Genomic DNA, 24,051 nt, shown 5'->3' with positions numbered 1-24,051 from the left:
TTACTGTGTTGGTGGAAGGGACTAAGGGTTTTGCTCCATTTTCAAGTTGCCCAAGATCAGTCTCTTATGCTGCTGCCACCCAGCTGCCCAGGTTTGTCCCTTTTACCTGTGAGCATTATTCATTCCTGTCTCAGCTGGCCTTTGGTTTCTGCAGCACTGGGTATGCAGGGCTCAGGGGTTCCCTAGCATGATCCAGAACAGGCAGCTCCCAGTCCTGACTTGGATTCAGGCATCCCTCACTGAGGCTCAGCAGAGTACCAGTCTCTACATAAACATAGCTTAGGTTTTGCCAAACGTAATTAACCAGAGGATAATTCTGAATAAAGGAATGTGGTAAAGTCTTTTTTTTTTAATAAGTTGCTTGAGGTTCTTTGGGACATAAACAGTGTGTAAACAAAGTTCATAATGAATTATTCAACACCTAAAATACTGAAACTCATTGAGGCTTTCAAAATCAAAATTATTCTACTTATGAACACACAAAGAAGAACAAAGAATCGTGAAATATCCAGGTATCTGTAATAACTTGCCAGTTTTATTTATGCCTAGTAAGGTTTTGTTGAGAAGAAAACCATTTGCTTCTGCAAAAAGTGTTTAGGCCAACTATCAGTTGCAGGACTGCACAGAAAGACAATTTTGAGGCAGCCTGTTTTTAAGGATAGTGTCCTTTTAAAAAAGTAAATATTAAAAAAAAAGGACACAATCCACACATCTTATGTTTTCCTCCTTATCTGCACATTTCAGATACTAACTGAAACCCTAGGCTAGAGATTCCATCTCATCTGTCCCACTGAAATGAAGGGCAATTTGTTCCACTCCTTATAGAGCTGGATCTTCAAATATCTTCCAAGATAACTTTACACAAACACAGACAAAAGAGTATCAACAAAACTAAGTCCACTAAGTCCAAATCCAACAATACCAGAGGAACTCCCAACCCAGATTTTTTTTTTAAACAAGCAAGGTATCAAGGCTGCCAGCAGCTAAACCAATCTGTGAGTCTTTGCTATGCTGGCATGGAGAATACAATTTTTAGTATTTCAAACTCACTCCTTGTAAATAACTCAATTAATGAAAGCTATCAGAATCACCTATGTTAAGGAAAACCTCAGGGTTTTCTTTTTACATTTTTTCAAAATAAAAAAGAACACAGTGGAAGGAACTGTTCTTTATTAAAATTTGTAAATTGTTTACAAGCAATACAAAATAACCCCTACTGTAGGTCCTGTTGCACTTAAATGCAGAAACATAACCCAAACCCTCTGTGCACTGGAATGCCTCATCTAGTCTGGCTTTTTAATAGGTAGATGAATAACTCCACTTCACAGTTTCCTATTAAGTTTTTATATGCAGTACTGTAACACCTTATTCTAATACTTCAAATGTCTATTATTTTCATTTCAGTTGACCTTACTGAAAGTCTGTTTGGTTTTGGATTGCATTTCTCACATTTTAACACATTAGTGAAGCATTCAGAGGCAGCTGCCAAGCAGGAGTGAAGTTAGCAAAAGCTCACAGTTCACAGCCACATCATCTCCTATGCTTCCATCCTGCCAGGGTAGCAGCACTGTTGGTGAGTGAGGCTCACCGAGGGCACCTGAGGGCACCATGCCCTACAGGACTTAAGGCATGGGCTGGAAAAGGGAGTGAAGGCACACAAGGAATGCTTTAGCCCTTTTGGTAAATCAGGGATTTGAAGCTCTGAGGTTGGTCATTTAGCAACACAGATTTGGGAGTCTAATTCCCATTCTCAAAACCTCTGCTAAAGCCATAGAATCATAGAATATCCTGAGTTAGAAGGGATCCACAAAAGTCCACCTCCATGAATAGCACATTCTCAAGAATCCCACCATGTGCCTCAGAGTGTTGATCAAACTCCTGGAACTCTCTCAGGCTGGTGCTGTGACAGGTGCCCTGGGAGCCTGTTCCAGTGCCCAACCACCCTCTGGGTGAAGAACCTTTCCCCAATGTCCAAACTAGACCACCCTTGACCCAACTTCAGGCCATTCCCTCAGGCTCTGTCACTGGTCACAAGAGCAGAGAGATCAGTGCCTGCCCCTCCTCTTCCCCTCCCAAGGAGTCTGTACCTGCAGTGAGGTTCCCCTCAGTCTACTCCAGCTTGAACAGACCCAGTGCCCTCAGCTGCCCCTCAGCATCTTCATGCCCTGCTTTGGACACAAACAGCTTGATATTGTGGTGCCCAGAACTGCCCCCAGCACTGGAGGTGAGGCTGCCCCAATGCAGAGCAGAGCAGGACAATTCCCCCCCCTTGTCTATCTGCTGATGCTGGGCCTGATGCCCCCAGGACACACCTGGCCCTGTGGTTGCCCCCATGTCTGACTCACTATCAACGAGGACCCCAGGGCCCTTTCTCCATGGGGCTCATCTCCAGCCTCTCACTCTCCAGTCTGTACACACATCCAGGGTAATCAGCATACTTCAAATAAACCTGAGCACATCAGTGAGAAAAGCTTGTTTTCTGCAAAACACATACAGTTCTATGTATCATATAGTGAGAAAATACATCACACATCGAGCATGTGTGTGATGATCTTCAACCATCCCGGCCATCTGCCTGTGCCTTTTTCTTTCCCCTACAAAACATTAATTTGAACAACTATGTTATGCAGCTAAGCATGTCTCATCCAGTTAATGAAAGCATCTCTTAAAATCTGTAGATTAAAGAATCAGACTATTAGATAAGCAGATGTGCTTCTGCATTCTCCTTGTGCAATGTCTGGCTGCCAGAATAATTTTTTTCCTGCTAAAACACAGCAAGAAGAACAGGAGGCAGCCTGCAGCTATCTTGCTTTGCAATTTGCTCCTGTCAAATCTCAATGTTTAGCAAGGGTTGATTTACATACCACTTGCATGGAAGAGCACCAGGTAAAGCCCCGATTTCTAGAGAACAACAGCAGTAATTTAGTCATGGGTAAGTCAGTAATTGCCAGTTTTAGCAGAAGGGCTATCAAAAGGGACAAAACCTAGCAAATAAAGTGTCAGAGGTTTTGGTTATTTGTGGTGAAAAAAGGTGCCACATTTTGCAAGTGAAAGTTGAGTCCAGTTGTAAGGCAGCTGTATTGCTTCTAGATAGTGTTGACAGCAGGTTCAAAAATGCTCTACATTTTAAATCATTCAGTGACAGCCTGCATGACAGAAAGGCTTTCCTGTATCTTCTAACACACACTTGTGGTCTGAGGGCTACAGGCAATACCTAACACCAGCTATTCCACAGATTCCAACCAGAGATCTATCCTCAAGGATGTTCTGCCTATTTAGTGCTAATGAACCAATTATTGATATCTTTTATTGCACATTGAAAAATTGTCCAACACTCGACAGCAGTAGTGGTAAGGACTACTACAAAGATAAAAAATATTTGTAATCTACTGCTAAAGTCACTTGTTTCATATACAGGCATTGAGGTAATGACACTCACATAACCATGTTCATGAATTACAAATGTACATCTGTACATGCATTTTCATCTCCATGACCTTACTGCAAAGTACAAAATAGAACTTCTTTGCCCTGATACAACATATTTCATTGCAAGTTTCCCTGTAGTACGTACTGCCAGGAAAATCTGCACTTTAAAAAGGACCAGAAAAATGATCCAATGTTTACACACACCATTGCCTGAGCAAGCCTAAACCAGTTTAGAACTACTAGTAAAAGCATAACTTAGACATCACATTACATCATTACAGATAACATTTAAGGGATAAACCCCCAAAATCACCCTGAAAGTTTGTAATGAAACAGAGCATGTCCTTTGGCATTTGCAGCTGAAGACAAAGACCCCTGCAAAGGCTTGCTGAGAGTTAGAGAAGGGAAAGCATGAGAAAGGCAGCTGTAGAAGGTGAGAGCTAAGACCAGATTCAGGCAGGTATTTCAAAGCCACATTGCTGATCTGTGGGTAAGAGCACATTTCCTATAGGAGGTTAAAATCAGAGAAGGTGTCAGACTGAACCAATTCCATCAGCAATATTAAAGGCTTATAAACAGATGGAAAGAGCACTACTAAGGTAGAGCTGAAGGAGCAGAACTTCACATGGAAATTGGAAGCAGCTTGCCTGGACCAGACTACGCTCCCACCATCTTGCCAGCCCACACCACTCCACCATTCCCTCTAAGATTTATTTCCTTTATTCTCTGTCATGTTTAAGAAAGTTCTGTCACTCAGCCTACTGTGGACCAAGTGACATTTCCCTCACAGGGGGCACAACATAGTCTGCATGTATCATCTGCCAAAACCAGCAGAGCATTCTAGCCCTCTCTCACCCTATAGGTAATTCAGGCTCCTAGAAGAGCTCCACAACAGTCCATGGCAGCTGTCAGGGATATGCCTCAGACATATTCCCCACTCCATCCTTATTAAAATGGCACGAGAACACCCACAGAGAGACCACAAAGGCTCTGCACAGCTTTGGTACTTGGGGAGGTTCTCCCACATTGTCACACTAGAGACTGGAAGGCAGAACTGGAATAAGGAGGCAAAACTGTATGTTTTACTACAGCTCTAGTAGTAAATGGATAGAACAACAGAAAAGTACTCCTCCCACCTGCCAGTTCTAATAGTGTCCTGACCTGTCCTGATTTAAAACACCACCTTAAAAAAACCAAAACTATATTTATTTCTTAGTTTTATTTCTTGAATATATTCCAAAGTCTTCAAAAATACAAAGAAAGAAAAATGAGAGCTTAGGCATCTCATTGAGGTGTGATGCAAAATAAGTAGGTTGGTTCATTTAAATGAGGTTGACTTTACTCCCCTGAAGAGTTTCAGTTGGCCAAGTACAATTCCAAAACAAACCCTAAAAGGACACAATTAGCTACAGAATGTAGTTTCATTGTTCACTGTATCCTGTTACCAGCCTGAACATAATTTTAGCTACTAAATTTGAGCTTCTTTGTTTTAGCAATCAGATGATATTAATTTCCCCTTTGTTTTTTTCTTTTCCTGTTTGTACACCTGCACTATCAATGAGCAAACAGCAACAGGATTAGTATTTTACAGTTAACCAACTACTCCACACCTGTAAAGAGCAGGATGATAAAATATTTTCAAAGGCTTGCAGGAAAAAAAAACAGTCCAAAACAAACACCATAACAACCTTGACTTCTAAGGTGTCAGTGTAGTTACCAGGCAAAATAACCTTGAAATAAAATGTATATTCTCCCTATATACTGTCTGCATCAGATGCAAAATGAATGACCACAGCTACCTCACCACAGGTAGTTAACATCACAATTACTGACTCTCCACCTACATATTTTGAAGTGCAGACTAGGAAGAACTCCCCAGCACCTTAAGTGCTTCTAGAACAGTCGTTTGGTTTTTGACTGAAGTCTCCTCCCCAGCCCACCCAGTTAAGAGCTATTTAACCATTTTTGAGTATCAGAGACCCAGTACAAACCACAGTAGGTGGGTCACAGTCAAACTGACAGGACCAGTTTTGCTTGCTTTGTCCCTCCCAGTCCCAGACTGGACTCCAGCCACACTCAGATAAGTCCCCCCGCCCCGCAGAGCTGCAGGGTAAAGCTTGTTGACTGCTGCATTTTAAATGTATTCTGGTCTCAGAATAGACCCACAGATGGGACAAGTCCAGTAAAAAAGTCACCTAATGGCCTCAGGTGCAAAAACACCTCAGCCTGCTGTAGCATTAAGAAATGACCTGAACAAAAGAAAGCCTGATTTCAGTAGGTGAACACTCTCGAGGTGTGTCAGGCTAATAGCTCTTCATGACTAATTCATTAACTGTGGTAACAACACACTCCTCCATTACAAACTACCACCTTGGGAACATCCATCAGAGCATCCTCAGTGGTTTATGAAGTACCTGCCCATACTCTAAGGGTACAGCCTGTACTGCCAGTACAGCCCAAACAGACTTGCTTCAGCACTTGTCAGCTTTCACACGTTAAGCCTCTTTTCAGAATAAACAGCTCTTAAATTCCTCTCCCCAAAAGAAATGCTCAGCTCTGGGAAAAAAACCAGTTGTTCAAGTCTATAAACTTATCCTGTGGCACTGAAACAGGGATTTTAAACTCTGTATTAGGCTCTAGTCTTCTGGATTGTTTTCAGACATTCCTTTCTTATTCAGAACTGGAGGTTTTTAGTTCTGTCAAGACTGTGTCCATAAAGGATTAATTTTAGCCATTTTGACAAATGCAGTTGAACATATTTAGTCTCAGTTCAAATATGGATTGCCATAATTAAGAACAAGAAAAAGTCAATCTCAGGACTAATAAAATGCAGATAAATTTCTGTAGTCCTTAGTTTGTCTTTTTACTGGTGAATTGCATGGAAGCAGATAAGGTAGCCAGCTATTCCAGCACGAAGCAGTGCCTACCCTGTCAGTGATTGAAATGCTTTTCTGAAATGTATTGTATTTGCTTCTTTCCCAATATAGCTTTAATAGTTACTATTTAAGAAAGCAGATTTAGGGCTTGGGGTTCCCTCCTCACCCCTCAATCTGTACAGAAGACATGAACCCTTTCCAGTAAAAGTCTCAGGAAAAATACCAAGGAGAAAGTTAGGAGATGCAAGTAAGTTGATAGTCTAAATATTGTTTCCTTTTCCACAGCTAAATACTTAAGTGTTCATTTCACTAAAGTACTCAGTAGCACCAATTCCAACTCTTTACAACACAAAATACACCACTGCTAAGGTGTAGACCAATGGAAGCTCCACTGGAGAACAAAGATTTGCAACCATGTAAATACAAGCTTTTGGTACTGTGAAGAGTCAGGCCCACCTCTGTTAAGGGACCCCACCAGTGCCACCAACCATCACTGTAACTCCAGGCAGAAACTGCACCGTGCACAGCCACAAAGAAATGGACCCCTGTGACTCAGCCAGGATTAAGCCATGGTTGGAGGCAGGTTAGATGTCCAGGAACACTGTATCACCTCTCTCCTCTAGGATGTCCATTCTGTCTAGAACAATTCCAAATATGGGAATAAGTAGCCACTGCCCCACTTCCTCTCAAGTGCTCCTAGAATGTACCAAGAATAAAAACACAAACGACAGGAAGAAACCACTGCTGGTCATGAACTTACTCTGTATATTGAGATCAGGTCTCTGTGGACTGGGTGTGCTGGTATTTCAGGCATTAAGAACCCTGGAACCAGAATTCCTATTACCACTAGAAAAGCTTTAACAAACAGTACTCATGGGAACAACAGTTATGACTCCTGTAGCAGTCAGCTGGGTAACTGACAAACCAAGCATTCCTCTCAACATTAGAACTCCCAGTTACCAATAGTCCTATCTATGGGAAATAATTAATCCATTCTCTCTGTGCTACTGAAGTTCAACTCTTTGTAGCCTCACACTTTATTACATATTCCTGAGACTGAGGTCAAAGTCACTGGAGGCTGTAAGAGAACACATATTCTGCGTGCCTGAAGACAGCTTCAAGCTACATCAGATTAATCTCCTTTATTGTATATACTTTTTAAAATCACAACAGAAGCCATTTCAGTTTTAACAAATCTAAGTTTTGCTGACCACATATCAAAATATATGCTGATTTGTTATTTAAAGCAAGTATCAAGTTGGGCAAATTCCTATTTTCTCCAATACACTGAATCTAGTCCTTTACTGCTATGCAGATATATTTTACAGAATGCTGAGACAAGAGTGACGATTGTAGATAAACCTCTAAGCTGTTTAAGAAACCAGGCTCAGTCATTAGAAACAGGTACTCAACATTATCTCAAGTTTCAGACACTGGATACTCAGGTACTGCCAAGTCCTCTTTCCTTTGTAGGTACACTTCTGACTTGACTTGCTCTGGTGAAGGCCTATCCCTGCCTTCCTTCTCATCCAAAAACAGTTCATGCTTTGAACTCTGTGGTTGCAACTCAATGCTGAGACAAAAAACAACTAAAGCACAGAAAAACAACAAAAGCAGTGGCCTCTCCTACAATGAAGTCATTCTGCCCACTCCCAATTCTGCTTCAAATGGAGCTCTGCTTCAAATGGACCTCAGCTCAGACCTCTACAGACATACATAGAGGCATAACAGGATCTCATAACGGGATTTGTTACAAAACATTCCAGTTCACTTTTTTCCCTGGGTCAAGTCTAATCCTTCTTTAAAAACCATACCAAACAGCACAGTCTGTAGAAGTTACTCCAACCTCTATTTGCTGGCAGTCTCTTCCTATAATGAGGAACACCAACACAGTCTCTGGCTCCTGACAGGGCACTGACCACTGGTCCTGCTAGGACTTTGCCCTCAGCCATTGCAAGCACTGGCCACTAAATGCCCAAGGGCTGCTGAGACCCAGCTCAGCTGGGAGAACATCCCTCCTCACAGCAGCACTGTGTGCCAGTGCCACCAGTGCACCAGCAAAGGTGGCTGCAGACAGCTGGGATTAGAACTCCCAGCTACCCCAGGAAAAAGCTGGAAGAGAGGCTTGCAAAGCCAACAGCTACAGCAGAGCAAACAATGGCCAACAGTCTGGGTACAGCTCAGGATAGAATTAGGCATTTTTAGCTCTTCTGCAATAGATTTTTCAGCAGGTTTACTCTGCTCCTCCATAGCAGGAGGCTCATGCTTCCCACTCCACCAGGGCCAATCAATTCCAAAAAGGCATCTTCAGTCTACTCAAGTCCTGCAGGATACACAAGAAACAGCAAGGATCCCCTCAAAAACTGAACACATCCAAATTGCCCTACTCTGAGAAGCTATTTTTGCTTTTCCACTGCAAAGACCAGAATGTTTTTGTAGGAAACTTTGGTTTGCTGAACCTAGCAATTACTAACCAATATAGCAGTTCCCAGTGTATACTTGAGGGGAAGCACTGAAAAAGGCTTTGGAGACTACCAACAAGACAGCATCAAGTCCTGGAAACGTGACTGCAAGTAAGGCACAGTTTTTAAGTGGAGAAAATAAATCCAGCTGAAGTTCTGTTCTTAGTGGATGTACTGTATTTTAATTGGCCAAGTAAAATATTTGTTTTCTTGGATTCAGCCAATTCAGAATTCAGGAACTAATCAAGTTTACAAGTGAAGTAGAATATTTCATGGTACAGAAGCTACATGTAACAAATCATGCTTAGTAATATATCACCTTTCATTGTAGCCAAATTTTTAATTCAAATTATGGTAAGAAAGATATCAGAAGTTTCCTGACAGGAGTAGTGCATTAATTTAACTTGCTCTCATAAAAATTGCACTATCAAGAGTCAACAAAAAAATACAGAAGTATGATAAAAGGGTCTAATATAACTATGGATTCCCATGACTAATTATTTTTTCCTAGATGATTGCATCCTGTCACTGATTCCTTCAAAAACAATCTATATTTAGCTAGACAGCAGAAATAATTATGCAAAATCCATATTTCTTTTGCCTTACCAGAAGATACCACAGATTTACCTACTAATTCAGAATATGTAGACAGGTTATACCTCTATGCTCTGAAAGCAAGAATGGGTGGGTTTGTAGCTTTATATCCTTTCTGGAATGAATCTAACCACATTTTTAATTCCCCATTTAATTCATCTCTAGTATGATTCTTTTCAGTTACTGTTATAAATACTTTTGCACATTTCTCTTTCTTTAGGTATGTACTGAATACAGGTGGGTATCAGTACAGGAAAATAAATTCTTTCAGAATTAATAAATGGACAAATCAAATGCTCCTCAAATACTAAAAGAATAAACAAATACTTAAAAGTATGCACTTGCTTTTGAGTCCCACGAAGTAGCTTTTAAGATTAGGTTTAACAAAAGTTCCCCTTCAATATGCCTCACATTAGCAAGAAGTATTTTCTGCTTCATACATGAAAACACCTGCAGCAAGTCCAAAACCCAAGCAATCAGGAGGTGAACGTGCCAGCGTGTGTCAGAAGCAGCACAACAGCTCAAAGATGTTTACAATATCCAGGTAAACTTTTGCCCTCAGAATGCTCCTGCTCCCCCTCAGAGCAGCAGTACTTCCACACCAAATGAGCTATCAAGGAGCCCAGGGCTCACAGCACCAGGGACTCCAAATGTGCTGGCAGCATTAAGCACACTTTGCATCTGCACACTTCGTCACAAAGCTGTGAAGAACACAGGGTTGGAAGTTATTGCAAAAGCAGATTTGGAAGCACTTAGGCATTTGTGCAGACTTGTATCCTTCAAGGCAGGAAAAAAAAACCAAAACAAAACAAGATGAGACAAGTTCTTGACTACCGCTTGGCACTGCAAATATATTACTAACAAGAGGTTCCAATTTCCATCTTTCTGTATTTCTGCTCTTAGCAATAGCCAACTCAAAGCACAGGAAAAGACATCAATCACTGCAAAAGATAACAGTGTGCCTTGGTAAACTGCCTAGAATTAAAGCCTCACAAATGTTGTGGAATGTCAGACTGAAAACAGAAGACTGTCCTAGGGTGCAAGATCAAACACCAGGCAGCACATTTTATAAGACGCAAGCAGGAAAGACTTTAAAGCTGTTGAAAACATTTTGCTGGTTTTAGAGGGTATCAGGCTGCATTGTTCAGACTTGAGTATGACTTCAACACTTAAATTAGACAAGGCTGACCAAGAAGTGGTTACAGAGTCAGGCTCAGCTGATGACAGTGATTCAGTGAGCGGTTCTGAGCTGGCACAGAAAAAAAGCCCCACACTTCCTGTACAGGGACAAGTGCAGCAAGTCACTACGAGACTGCTAATCCTCTTTGAAGGATGCCAACAAAAACCTCTCATTTAGACTTCAGATTGCTGAAAAAAGCATGAAAATAGCTTCTAGAGGCACATGGTTTTGCATAAACTATTTATGTCCCCTTTTTTTGAAGGAGTCTAAAGAAAAACATTTATCATCACTCCATCCCAAAGCCATTGCACTGATCCCCTGAAAGCCAGAAGTGGCTTTCACCAGACACTTCTGGCAGCTGAAAAATCACACACATGACAGCAGAGCAGAGCACCAGACTTTTTTATAATCCTTTTGACACTTCCAGGACACTGTTGATCAGAAGTATACTCAAGATCTGCTAATATCTGGCTTTAACTTTCAAGTTCACATTTAGTAAGTTATGTTAATAGATCAGCCTTTGTACTTTAAAAGCACCTTTTAAGTCGACTTCCCAATAGGCATCACTTCTGATAGATCTGACTCAGGCTCCAATTGCCAACACTGCTTTCCTTGTCAGCTCTCACATTTGTTTTGTTTAAAGTATTTTCAGTTTCAACTAAAAAAAATTAAATTCAGAATTTCGTAAAAATTACACTTTATAATTTATGAACCCAATCCATGAGTGGTTTTAGTATCAATTAAATGCTGCTGTGTCTTTGGAAAAAAATCTTGATCACCCTTCTTTCTAGGCTGTTAGCATTACAGAATCTTGGGTTTAGATGTACCTGCCTGTGCAGAGGACACCATCAAACCCCAAAGCCATTTACACATTTATATGAAGCATATTTAACAGAAGGGGCAAAAAACACATGTGAGGTTCAGTGTGTGGAAAAGCTGTAGACCAAGACACCTTTTCTGATCACAGCAATGACTCAGTCAAGCAGAGAGAAGAGATCCCATGCACTGCCAGGACTTGACTGCACACCTGGCATCCCCGGGGGGTAGTCACAGTTTTGAAGAAGTGAGGGAGGAAAACAGTAGGTGGAGGATAGGAAAGCTAGAAGATGAGGATGAGTCAGGAGGAGTAACAACTGTACTTCCTGGGCAGGACAGTAACTGGCATCTCAGGAATGTAGGGAAGGGAGTAGGAGATGGGAAAGACTGAATCCAGCCCAGGAAGGTCTGACTAAATTACAGTTCCTCACACTCAAGCTGCCCCAGGAGTGCTACTGGAGGCTGAGATGAACGTCTGATCAAGCCCTCAGAGACAGCTCTCAGTTCTCATCTGAAGAGAGAAAATTCCTGTTTACTTCCTGCCATATTTCTCTGACGTTTACAAACACTTTTACAGCCATAGTAGAAATTATAAAAGCCAAACAACACACTACAGAGTCCTCTGACTACAGCAGTTCCAAAAGGCAGCAGGCACCCCACACACCTGGAATACTTCCCCATACAAAGGCAGTACAAAAATCCACTTCAGTCAGAGCTGAAAACAATGCTGGTCAATTGCTGGTGACCAGCATCAGCCAGAAAAGCTCCTTGGCAGACCATAGGCAGTGAAAAAGTGAATGGCCTCCAACAGATGAGAAAATGTGTGAGAGAACCTTTATACAATTTTCCCTGAAAGGTTTAGCCTTTTGTGCTGAGGTAAACTTTCCTACTCATATTCATGGTGAGAGTTTAGATAGTACAAAGAGCTACCAGTAATGCAAGCTAACCCTAACCCTTTCTTACCAAAGCCCATGCCTGGATTTCTGTGCTTGCAGAGGAACTGAAATATTTTCCAAATCCTTATTTTTGTAACACACACATATACACACTCCTCCCAGTTCCAAAAACTGCTTCAATTTTACTGCTTCTAGTCCAGCACGGTTAACTCCCAGAACAAAACCCTTGTTAATTAGGTGCAAAATCCCTTTCTAACACAGTTCTTAATGCCTTTCAGTAGCCACACACCACCAAGATCTGGAATGCAGCTTCCTAAAAAAAGCAGACTGAAGGATTGCATTACAAGAGTGCTTTACGAAACTGAAAAGGAAAGCAGATGAATTTGTCATCTATAAGCCATTTATTGTGGCAATGACCAGAACCAAAGGGTAAGCAAAAACCTGACAGCTTGCAGGCCAGTCCCAGGCTGGTCTCTATCAGCAGAACTACAATGATCTGTGTCAGAACTCCTCAGGTAACTGCAGGAAACTCACTCCCAGGATTAGCCTAGCTAAGTAAGAGCTGGGAGCCCAAGAGGAAAAAACACCTTTTTGCTCCCTTCCTCATCACAACGTGCAGCAACTAAATTAGGCTTTATTAATACAAAGGATTCTTCTGGGACTCTGAAGATGTTTATTTACATGTCCTGTAAATAAGTATTATTAATGTATACATGCATACTATATTAGAATACAAATCCAAACATGCAGGAATTTCATATTCCTTAAGCTGAAATTAGGAATACCAAAACTTTTATTCTTTATAACATACCTTGGATAGAGCAAGGCATGACCATTTAGATCAATGAGACTTTTAGACTAACTCCTACAACTGAGAAGAGAATATACTGAGAATATTTATAAAGTCAAATTAATTTAAATTATTACAAAAGGTGCTAATAACAGTTCTGTAAAGAGATGTACAACTTTTTTACTGTTTCGAGCAATGTAGCATACTTTCCATGTTAAGATGGGAACATTACTAAGATTTTACTGAGAACTCATAAAAGTTTAACATTCCATGTGCTAACCATGACAAAACTCGTTTTAACTTCACCCATGCCACATATGCAGCAATGCCTTAAGAACAAGGCAGTGAGACTGGTGAATATTATTCCTTTAAGGTAAGAAAAAGTGGCTGAAAATAATTTGTTTAAATTACTAATAGCATTGCACTTCATTTCCTTCACAATTAGTTATGTATGTAGAACAGAAAACAAACATATCTGGAAGGCAAAAGAGATGAGAAAATTACTTAAGATATACATACACAATCACAGGTTCAGTTTTCAGCTGCAAAAGTTGTATTTGAGTAACATTCTGCATACATTAGTGTCTTCTGAAAAATATTCTAACATACAAAGTATATCCATAATCATTCTAGAGGTCTAAACTAGAAACAAAACCAGGCATGCACACAATGTAAGCCTACACAAAACACATCGAGTACTACTGTGTTTTAGTATATTTTATATAGAAGCCAGAAAGAAACATCATCTAGCTGGAAGATTTTCCATTAATGCACCTCTAGCCATAACGCAAAGCACATGCTGTTACCCTCCCTAGTACTCCACACTTGGCAGAAAGCAAGGTTTGAGCTGAGGCTACTGTCTGCAGCACCAGACAGAAAAGCACCCTTCACATACAGAAGTGTCACTGGCTTGCCTGTGACTTCCCTGCAGAAAAAAAAGACTTAACAGAGTATAAGGTCCCAGTTCCTCTCACACATTCACTGTTTCACGACTGAATCCTAAAGGCCAGCAAGTCCCCTCAGGCTAATCCAGTCAGTCATTTCTGCAGACTTTCATAGGCACTACATGGAATCAAGACATCCTCAGCTTCTTGCGGGACTGGGCTATAACATCTGCCCTCTTCTGATGCCAAACTGCTATAAAAATGTTTCTTTTTAAAAATCAGCCTTCCATCCTTGCTGAAGAAATGGAACCAAGAAGACACCAAGTACACCCAGAAAAAAAGGCACATACTGACTGCAGTATTACAGAAAATTGCTTACTATTGAAATACTGGTTAAAGGTAACATAGAAACACACTGGGTTTTTAAACACAAGTATATTAGACAACCCTGGCTTGCTCAATAACTTGTGAGCAAATCCAGACACTGCTGATCCTGCTTTCTCTTGGGAGCTTTCCCTTCTCTGCCCAACAAATTGGTACAAAACCTCAGCAGAAGTTCTCTGGAACAGAGATTATGCAGAAGCAGACAAAGTTGATCACTGATGGGTTGTTGTTGGGGTGGAGCATTTATTTGATTTTTGTGGTTGGCTTATTTTCTAAATATAGTAGTAGTTTATGCCTTAGAACATACTTGCTGATTGACATTCAAAGTTTTATGCTTAGAAGAGTCAAAGCCAGCTGACAGTTCTCAGGGGAACAACCTCTCTTGAAGACTAAAGAACTACTTGAAATGAAAGGTCCAAGATAATTTTTGTAATGTGGTACAGATTCTCTAGCCAATTCCAGATCCTCCAGTGCATCGCCATGAAGTACCCCACGACATGAAGGTTCTAACTCACAATATAACATAACATAGCATAAAGCTCAGCTGACTTTCCTGCTTCCCTTTCGAGCAAGTTCCAGCTTAGTTTCACCATGAGGCTTCCTGAATATTATGGATACAGTCCTTCACTGAAGTGGGGCTACTTGGCACTGACATAATACCCAGTTTTTGAAGACTTAAAAGCTTCAGCTAAACTGTTAGAGGCTTTTAGGATTTTTTAATTTTGAATTTAAAACACTGAAACACAAAGTCAACAAAATGGATGGATTTCAAGAGAAAAATTTTGAGCTGCCAGATGTTCCTTAGTCTTGTCAGTTTTACTACAGTTTTGCCCTTCTGTCGCTCATTCCCACCTTGTACTGCCATGTACACCATGGACCAGCTCACCCATTCCATGCTGGCAGGTCTCCTCCAGAAACCACCCTGTCAACCTGACACAGATATCGATCTGGATTAAAAATAAACCAGCCCAAAGGAGCAGACATGTTGCTAAGTGCAGAGAGCTTTGCAGGGTGCCAGCTGAGCTGGGTGGGGCAGTGCACCATGGCAGGGACTGGCAGAGGCACCAGTGACAGAGCAGTGACACCGGGATCTGCTTTGCTCGGTCAGATGGCCCCAGAAGCACCAAGAGCACCCGGTGACAGTGGCAACGCAGCACCCTGCACTGGGGACCCTGTCAGAACAGGAAAGGGTCACTCTGAGGTCTACAGTGAAGAAGATATGGCAGAAAAGACTCGATCTAGAAAACACAAAACACTTGTAACATTCAGCTTCTTTCACCCTCCAGATATCAAAATTCTTAAGACAAAAATATGGGGAATAATATGAGTTTTTTATACAGCACAGAGAATGAGTATGAAGTTTCAAGATATTAGTAGTATGATTCATGTTCATCAGCAGTCATTCTAAGTCCTGCCAGGCAATCCTTCTGCCAACTAAGTTACAAAATATTACCTTCTAATTACTAACAAACAATGGTTTGAGAAAAATTATTTGAAAAAGCAGAACTTTAAAAAACATTTTCTATTTTTGTTGTAATAATCATCTAAAAATGCAATTCATATTATTTTGAGGTATCACAGTGAAAAACTACTTCAGTATTAAATTAAAAGCTGGTGAATAACTGTCTGAATACATCCTTAAAAAGTGTATATTGTAGAAGAAAGTCATCTTATTTTGATAAAGCAAATCTCACAGAGTATGCTGCCAGTTAGCTTTGTGTATTTACAGAAACTACGTTGATTAAAACTTTTCATAAAAAAGGAATGAAAGGACCCCACAGCAAATCAACTAACGGACTGATCTCGAAGTATTACTGGAACAGGCAGACATACCTGAAGCACCTGCAACAAAGACTTCCAACCCCATTTAACATGTCAGCAGTGCAAGCAATGACCCAGCCTCTGCCAGCTAGCCCATATGTGCCACAGGTGTCTGTGACACAGCAGATACTTGAGGAGCAAAGATTGAGGCTAACGAGTTGATCTGAATCACCTGGCAAAACAATCAACCCCCAGGGAACACAATCACCTATCTTATTCAAAGCTCCTTACCAAAACCAGGTTTATAAGAGCTGGTTCTTATCATTATCCCTGACTTCAAGAGAAGTTTTAGCTTCCTAACTTCTGCAATGCTTGATTTAAAGCAAAGATCTCGCTCCACATAAATGTAACCAGATACAACTTTACTTGTCTCAGGAAGTCAAAGCAGAGGCAATGGCAATAAGAAAGGCATCCTTGAAAAGGTATTGGGAGTGAAGCTCTGAATACACAAGAACTAGGCTGGCCAGTCTTTAAATCACAACCTTAGTTAAGCTTTAGCAAAAATACTGCAAAAGTTTTTCAAGTATCTTAATAGTCAGATCTTTAGTACTCTGCTTTAGAACAGAGTAAATTCTAAAGTAAATTACTTGTTTAAAAGTTATGGATTTTAGCCTAGTTTATTACCACCTAGGATTCTTCACTACTTGTTTTTAGTTCTTGTGTAACAGGTAGACATAATCGTTCTCTGGATTACTTCAGGATGAAAGCTATTATCAATCATCGGGAGGCAATTACTAAATTCGAAGCAGGTTCACCTGCGAACCTCAATTTTCCCTCAGTCCACCACTGAAGATCTTTTCCTGACAGCGCGTCCCCTCATGACAACCAGGAGCGCACAGCCCAGCAGCGGCGGTGCCAGCTCCCGGGTTCGGGAGCCGCCTCTGCGGCACACCTGAGCGAGCGCTCCCGTGGCCGGACGGGCACCGGAGCGACCCCGGCACGGCGGCAGCGCCGGGCACCGCGGGGCCGGGCTGCGACTCTGCCGCCGCGACCCCTCGGCCAGCGCCCTCTGATCCAGGGGCGTCACCTGTTGTTGTACTACGCCCGTCCCCCTGCCACGGGATTCCTCCTACCCGAGGACATCAACATCCAAAACCTTCAGAACACAAGCGGCGGGAGAGGGCGGCACCCGCGGCTCGCGCTCCACGGGCGGCGCCGGCCCTGCCCGCGCCCCGCGATGGGACGGGCGGGTTCGGGACGAGAGTGAAGGCACCGACCCGGGTCCGCAGGGCCGGCAGCCGCTGGCCTTCGCCAAGTGCCTGGCATGGCCCGGCTTCCCACAGGCCGGCGCTGTTACACAACCGCTCCCTGGCCAGGAGCGGGACACGGAGCGCTGCCGCGGCCCCTTCCCGGCACCGCGCGAGGAGACCCGACAGTCGCGCTCCCGCCGCTGCCCCGCGGGCCCCGGCGTCGCCACGGCTGCCCCCGCCCCGCTCGGCCCCCTGTCGAGCTCTCCGCTCACCATCGCTGCTCCTCGGCGCTGCGCTGCCCGCGGCTCTGCCCAGACACGCCGGCGCCCCGGGACGGAGGGACGGGCGGAGGGGAGGGGAGGGGGCAGCGGCTCCGCCCTCCCCGCGCGCGCAGCTCCCGGCGGGGCGGGGCCGGCCCGGCCGAGCGGCGCGGCGCAGGGGCCGGGGCCGGGGCCGGGGCCGGGCGAACGGCGCAGTGCAGTGTAAGGGCCGGAGGGGGTGAGGAGCCGGCACCAGGGCTGCCCCGTGCCGGCGATGTGTCCATAAATGGAGAACTCGCCGCGCCGCAGCCAATGGCCGCGCGCAGGGACGTCATTCCCTGAGGGAATCCCGGCGCGCGGCGTTCGCGCGCTCCGGCCCAGGGCCCGGCTGGGCGCTGCTCCTGGAGCGCCCCGGGATGAGCTCCGGGATGAGCACCGGGATGAGCGCAGGGAGAAGCTCCCGCCGCACAGCGCTGACCCGCCTTCAGCTGGCGGGGGCGGCCAGACCCCCGCGAGCGTGCTGCGTGCGCTGCCTTCCTCCCGCGTACCCACAGAACTAAGGTGCTGCTAGTCCCTGTAAACACTGGGAAGTACGATGCATCTTGTCACCGGGGGGATGCTGAAACAATTCCCACAGGCATCTCACAGGCGCGAAACAACCCGGGCAGGCAGCCGGCATCTGCATGTTTCTCAGCTCGTTCTGACCAGAACACAACCGGTACAACTTCAGGGGCTGCGCTTTCTGAGCGATCAAACCAATAAACCCGCCCGGAGCTGGCTGCTGTAGTCCTGTTAACAAACATTTCACCTCAGGCTCGAAGCCCTGCTGTTTGCTCTAATGAGTTTCTAATGCCACTTCTAAGCCAGAATATGGCTTAATAAAATGGAAACAACATAATGTAACGATCATAACAGCAGCCAGACCCCGAGTCATATGTCAATACTTCTTCCAAACCACTTTGAAAACCACTCATAATGGGTAAAGATCCTGGGTTTCATCACTGGAATTTAGTTTATTTCTGATTAAAAAGAAGGGCAGTTATTGGAAAGAATATGGAGTAGTTTATACACAATATGCATATTTGATTTGCATTGTTTTTATTAACAAAGACTTGTGTCCACACTAATTTAGAGATTAGGCATGAGCAGATTCCCTTCTGGCTTTTTGGAGGAGAACACTGCTCTGGCTGCTCCGAGCCAGGTGCTGGTTGTGCAGCCAGATCTGCCAGTGCCAAGGAAGGACACTGCTGTTCAGCAGGTGGCTTTGTCCTCACAGATGTGACTGCAGGACAGGTGTGATGGGGTGCAGACAAACACATGGCTGATCAAGTGTTACAAACTCAAACCACCCTGATGTGAACAACACAGAAATGGGACAAAACTTCAACTACCTGCCCCCTCTCATGTCCCACAGCCTTTGGTGGTTTGGATGAAACATAACAGTTCTTTGGGCATGTTTCATCCTTGGTTTTGAAGAATGAACAAAACACTTCTCAGCTCAGCTGAGCTTGTATTCTATAATTACTGATCATGTGAAGTTTAGGATTTCCATAGTGGATTGCTTGGATGTTGGCTGACATTGATCGGAGAGCTGGGTAATATTTTCATTGAGAAAATAGCTGGGTGGCAAATATGACCTGCAACAGCTATTAAAGCAAAAATATATCTGATAGTGCTAATAGTGCACAGAACTTCACAGAAGATAAGTTTCACACTTTGATTCTCTACTGAAGGTGAGTACAGCAGTTTTATGGAAATAGAACAAAAATAATTTGCCTAGTATTTCATTTGAACATATAAATGTTACATACAATTGAGGCTGATAAAAAGCAGTCAAAACAGTCTTGCAAGAATCCAGAGAGTATATGTATATTGGGCCAACAGAAGATAGAAAATCAATACAGGTTTTGTAGGTTTTTCTATTTGCTTTGGATGTGGGTCTGTTTAATATACAGGTTAATTTTCTCAAGACATGTATATTTATATTTATGTGTGTTTACACACATAGAAACATCTTTATAACAAGTCATGAATAACAAGAACCGAGGTTGTGGAAGAATACTTAAAAAGTGCATCCCCACTGGCCAGCTAACCAAGAAACTGGTCCTGACTTCACTGAAATGAATGTGTGCTATGTGTGAATGAGTCCATCTACATTACATGGACTACAAGATGACTTTGAACAAAATTTCCAGAGCTGAAAGAACCAGTGCTGTGCATCTGCATGAACCTTTGCCAAGCACTGGGTGGACCAAGCACAGTCTAATTCACAATAAACTCTCTTCATGCTTTTAAACATTCTGCTTATTTTAAGGATAAACATCTAATTCCCAAGCTGCCTGTATTAACTGAATGATACTTATTCAACATCCTTGCTCAGAAGCAGGGGAAAGCATTTCCCCTTGAATGTCAGTGGTGGTGTGCCTGAATGGTCTGCATGCCTGGCTCCTCCAGCCCAGAATGTACAATTCATCCCTGAGAAAAGCAGAACACTTTCATATTGAGGAGTTCTGGCAGAGTAAAGAGGAATGTCACAGCACATGCCACAGTTCAGCCAGCCATGATACACAGAGCATCTCCATGCCATTTCAGCAGGCTTTAAGCATTCACCCACACACAGTAACACCTTACCTCATCAGAAGGCTTCAGGAGCCTGCCCATACAGAGGAACATCACTTAGCAAATATCTGCTCTTTCTTGTTCTTTAGCCCAACCTTTTCTACCCCTCATGTTGATGCACTGTACCTGTGTGCCCTCTGCTCCCTTTGGTGGTTGGGCAGTGCCCCTGGGCACTCCATGGCTCATTGCTGGCAGTGCTGCTCACCTGCTGCTCACAGCTGTACCCACTGGGGATGAGGCTGGGCCACAGCCCCACTCCCAATCAGCACAAACTGTGCATCTACAGAGGAACCCCTGTACTTTTAAATGATGCACAAAACTTAGAAATGCTGACATTTCTGTCAAAACATTAGTATGGACAGGATACCTTTCAAAGATCTAACTTGAAAAGATTTAAGAAAAATTCCCTGTGCCAAGAAGTCCCATCAGTTTTTTTCACTGTGTGTATTGTCTGACAGTCTGTCTGGTTAGTAACACCTACAGCTCATGCACAGAAGTGCTAACATCAAGAATTATTTTGAGGATATTTTCTAGCAGCAAACAGTTGCACTGCTTGATTCTCCTGATATTGATCATTAGTGCTAAGCTTTGGGGAAATATTTGAGGACAAGCTTCACCTCAGTGTCTCAGGAGATTTATTAGCTTAGCATTTGGGAATTGCAGAGGTTGGTCCAGGCTCAGCACTCACTGAAGTGACTACATGGTGCAGCTGGCAACTCACACGTGCCTTTCCACCTACCCACTGCCTGAGCAACACTGTGTGCCAGCACCAAACAGGGATCAGCCTGGTGCTAAACTGTGCAAAGACTAAACTGACCGAAAAAAAAGCAAGGTCTTTATCTCTGGAAAAGCCACAGAATAAAGCTTTCCCTTGCTCTCTATTCTAAAAACATTATTGTGGCTTCAGAAAGAAATAACTCTTATGAGAAGTCAGGGAATCTGGAAAAGATTAGAAATTGTAATGAAATAAACACTACTCTTACTGCTTTCTAACTGGCTAAAAATGACAGCAAAGGGGGAAAAAAGGCATTAGTGCTTTACTCTTACTTAAAGCCTATATTTGAAATTAGTTTTTTAAGTCACATATTTGTCTTCTGTGGACCAGAATAATTTGATTAATAATTTAATTAATGCTTGAAAGCTATTAAAATAAGGCTTAATACCCTTACCAAAACCACATAATCTGGTATTCCTTACAAAGATGAAGGACTTGTGTAATAGAAAAACAAATTACATTAGATCAAGAAAACTTTGAAAATTTAGTGTAGTTTTTTATCCTGTATTTGCCTTCCAAAGAATAAAGACACTTCTGAATTGTAACATTTTCTTCTAAAATGCAGATGGTTGCACTCTACCTTCAGTTACACTTGGAGCATGTAGAATTCTACTTACAGGAAATAAAAAATGGATTCAGCAATTTCTTCTTGTGAAGTATAGGGAGGGAGAAACAAAATAGCATGTATAAATCAAAGGCAGAATTTTATGACTTAAGATGTGATGAAATCAGTGATTAGGACAGGTTGAAAAATAGTATAATCATTGTATCTTTCTTTAACTCTCTGTGCCTGATAAAATTTCTTCTTTCCTCTCTGTTGTTGGCCTCAAATGAGAGCAGCATTCCTGTTCAGAAAACATTCCCTTAACGTGTTCAACATGTCCATCTGAAGCACCACTGTAATAAAAAGTACAGCAACAAAGTCACCAGCCCTTTTACATCCACTGCTTTGTTTGAGGCTTTTTGAGGAAAAACAGCACGTGGCTCTTTCACTCTGGATCTGATTAAGAGAAGCCTCAGATGTAAGAGAGACTTAGAATTCAGGGAGTTGATTTTTTCTCCGACTGCAAAGCAAAACGTATGAATAATGCTGTTATTTGCAGGGCTGGTATAAACCTGGAAGAAGTCCACAAAGACGTGGGAACTGAGGAGTTCTGCCTCCTGTGTTCCTGTGACTGAATGCAGCTGAGCCACGTACATTCACAACAACAAAATTACAAGGAATTTTTTTTTTTCCCTTCAGAGGGAGATTTTTTTCAACATTACACAAGCTTTTAAGATGAAAACTGTATGCTATGATGGGCAACCTGATCCAGCCTCAAAATCAGCCTTGCTCTGAGCAGGGAGTTGGACCACCATATGCCCTCTGAAATCCCTTCCAGCCTAAATTGCTCTGTTCTGTTCTTCTGTGATTGGATAAATGGGGCTCAATTAATGAGTGAGGCAGTTGAAGACTCCAGAATAAATTAATATTCTTGACATTGTGCCTTGATAAAAAGATTGTGATATGAACTTTCCTTTAAGAAAATAAATCTTTATGTTCTGTATGAATTACACTGAAGATGTAATGATATAAAATACAATAGTTTAGTACTGCTTTAGTTAGAAACATCAAGAAAGTGATACAAGTACAAAAAATTAATTGTCTCTGATAACACAAGAAGAAAAGAGCATCAGTATGGGTCAAACCAAAGACCATTCACCTCAGATCCTGGTGGTGTGGATGCCTTGGAAAGACTGTAAGAACAGACAAGAATTTACATGCCCTGTCCCTATCTCTTGGCCTCCACTGTTGCCAGAGAAGGGCCAGAGGGAGAAAGCAGGCTGAGAGCTGATCGTGGCTACATTTTAATGTTATTTTCAAGACTGCAGTAGGAGGTACAAATGTTATTTTTTTAACTTAAAATAACTTCAATTGATTTGCTTTAACTAACAATTTGCTTTCAAGCCCTAATGTGCAGACATACATACTCAAGAAAACACTGGGCAAGGAAAAACCTGTAGACAGGTGCACAAAAACTGCACAGGGACATGAAGTTAGTCTAGATATTTGCCAGGTCAGGGAACACAGCTGTGTACATCAGAAAACTAGAGCAAGGTCAGCAGAGGCCAGTGAGATGGTTGGGAGCTGGATCCCTGAGGATGCAGGGCTTGCTCAGCCTGGTGAGAGCAGACTTTGGGGGACCTGGCAGGGCCCTCCAGTATCTGTGATGAAGTCATCAAGATGGCAAATTCAGACTCTTCATAGTGGCACATGATGGGAAGACAACGATATAAATGTAAACAGGAGAGGTTCAGACTAGGTATAACGAAAATGTTCTTTCCTCAGCAGCCAACAAGCATGAAAACAGGCTGTCCACCAAAGCTGGACAGTCTTCAACCTTGGAGGTTTTCAAGAGTAGGCTGGGTAAAACCCTGAACAACTGCATTTGGCCTCATCAATCACCTCAGTTGGAGCAGGAGGTTGGATAAGTGTTCTCCTGAGGTTCATTCTAAGCTGAATTATCCTACAGTCTTTTGACTCCCAGTTCATAGTTTTCAAAGCACCTATGGTATGTTTTCTCTCTGGCCTGATCCTTTGATGTGGGAACTACTCTAAAATAAATAGGTCAATCAGAGTGTGGATTCAGACCTCACCTTGCTTTTTACAATAGAGTGTGCATGGTGTAATCCTTTTATCCCTTACAGCTACCACATCCTTAGTCCTGCAACAGCATGGGATGTCGCATAGATTTTAACTATAATCAGAGACAATTTGCTATTTCAGAGTGAGCTGGTGCAGGAAGTTCTTCTCAGATTCCACTTACACTTTGTTTACCCAAGGTGGTCATATCAAAGTCCAAGAAATGACACAAGCAGGAAACAAAAGTGAAGGCAGACACACCCTCTGTGGACTTTGTTTTTCCAGTAATACTTTCTCTTAGCTGACACGCCTCTGCTGTGCAAGCAGATGGATCTTATTTGCTGTGATATATGAAGTTTTACTGAAGCTGCATGTTAGCTCTTGTTTGAAAATGTAACATGGAAACTTTATAAACAAGACTAATATTTGTCATTGATTTTAATAATGTGTTC

General features: G+C 42.6%; 1 protein-coding gene across 2 annotated transcripts in view; it reads right to left on the bottom strand.

The window, feature by feature from the left end:
* The window catches only part of MYO1E (myosin IE), a 76,059-nt gene extending 58,142 nt beyond the window's left edge, over window positions 1–17,917 (bottom strand). Inside the window, exons 1-2 of one of the 2 annotated variants that reach the window (XM_059858229.1) lie at window positions 17,612–17,917; window positions 16,197–16,211 (exon numbers count right to left, since the gene is read on the bottom strand). In XM_059858229.1, the coding sequence (XP_059714212.1) occupies window positions 16,197–16,211; window positions 17,612–17,917 (321 nt within the window). Of the gene's footprint in view, window positions 1–16,196; window positions 16,212–17,594 lie in introns of both variants that reach the window. The other variant, XM_059858228.1, reaches the window with a different exon arrangement.
* Between the last annotated feature and the right edge of the window lie 6,134 nt (window positions 17,918–24,051).

The sequence above is a fragment of the Haemorhous mexicanus genome, chromosome 13 (genome assembly GCF_027477595.1).
Source record: "Haemorhous mexicanus isolate bHaeMex1 chromosome 13, bHaeMex1.pri, whole genome shotgun sequence".
Lineage (NCBI taxonomy): Eukaryota > Metazoa > Chordata > Aves > Passeriformes > Fringillidae > Haemorhous > Haemorhous mexicanus.
This window is presented reverse-complemented; position numbering and strand designations above follow the sequence as displayed.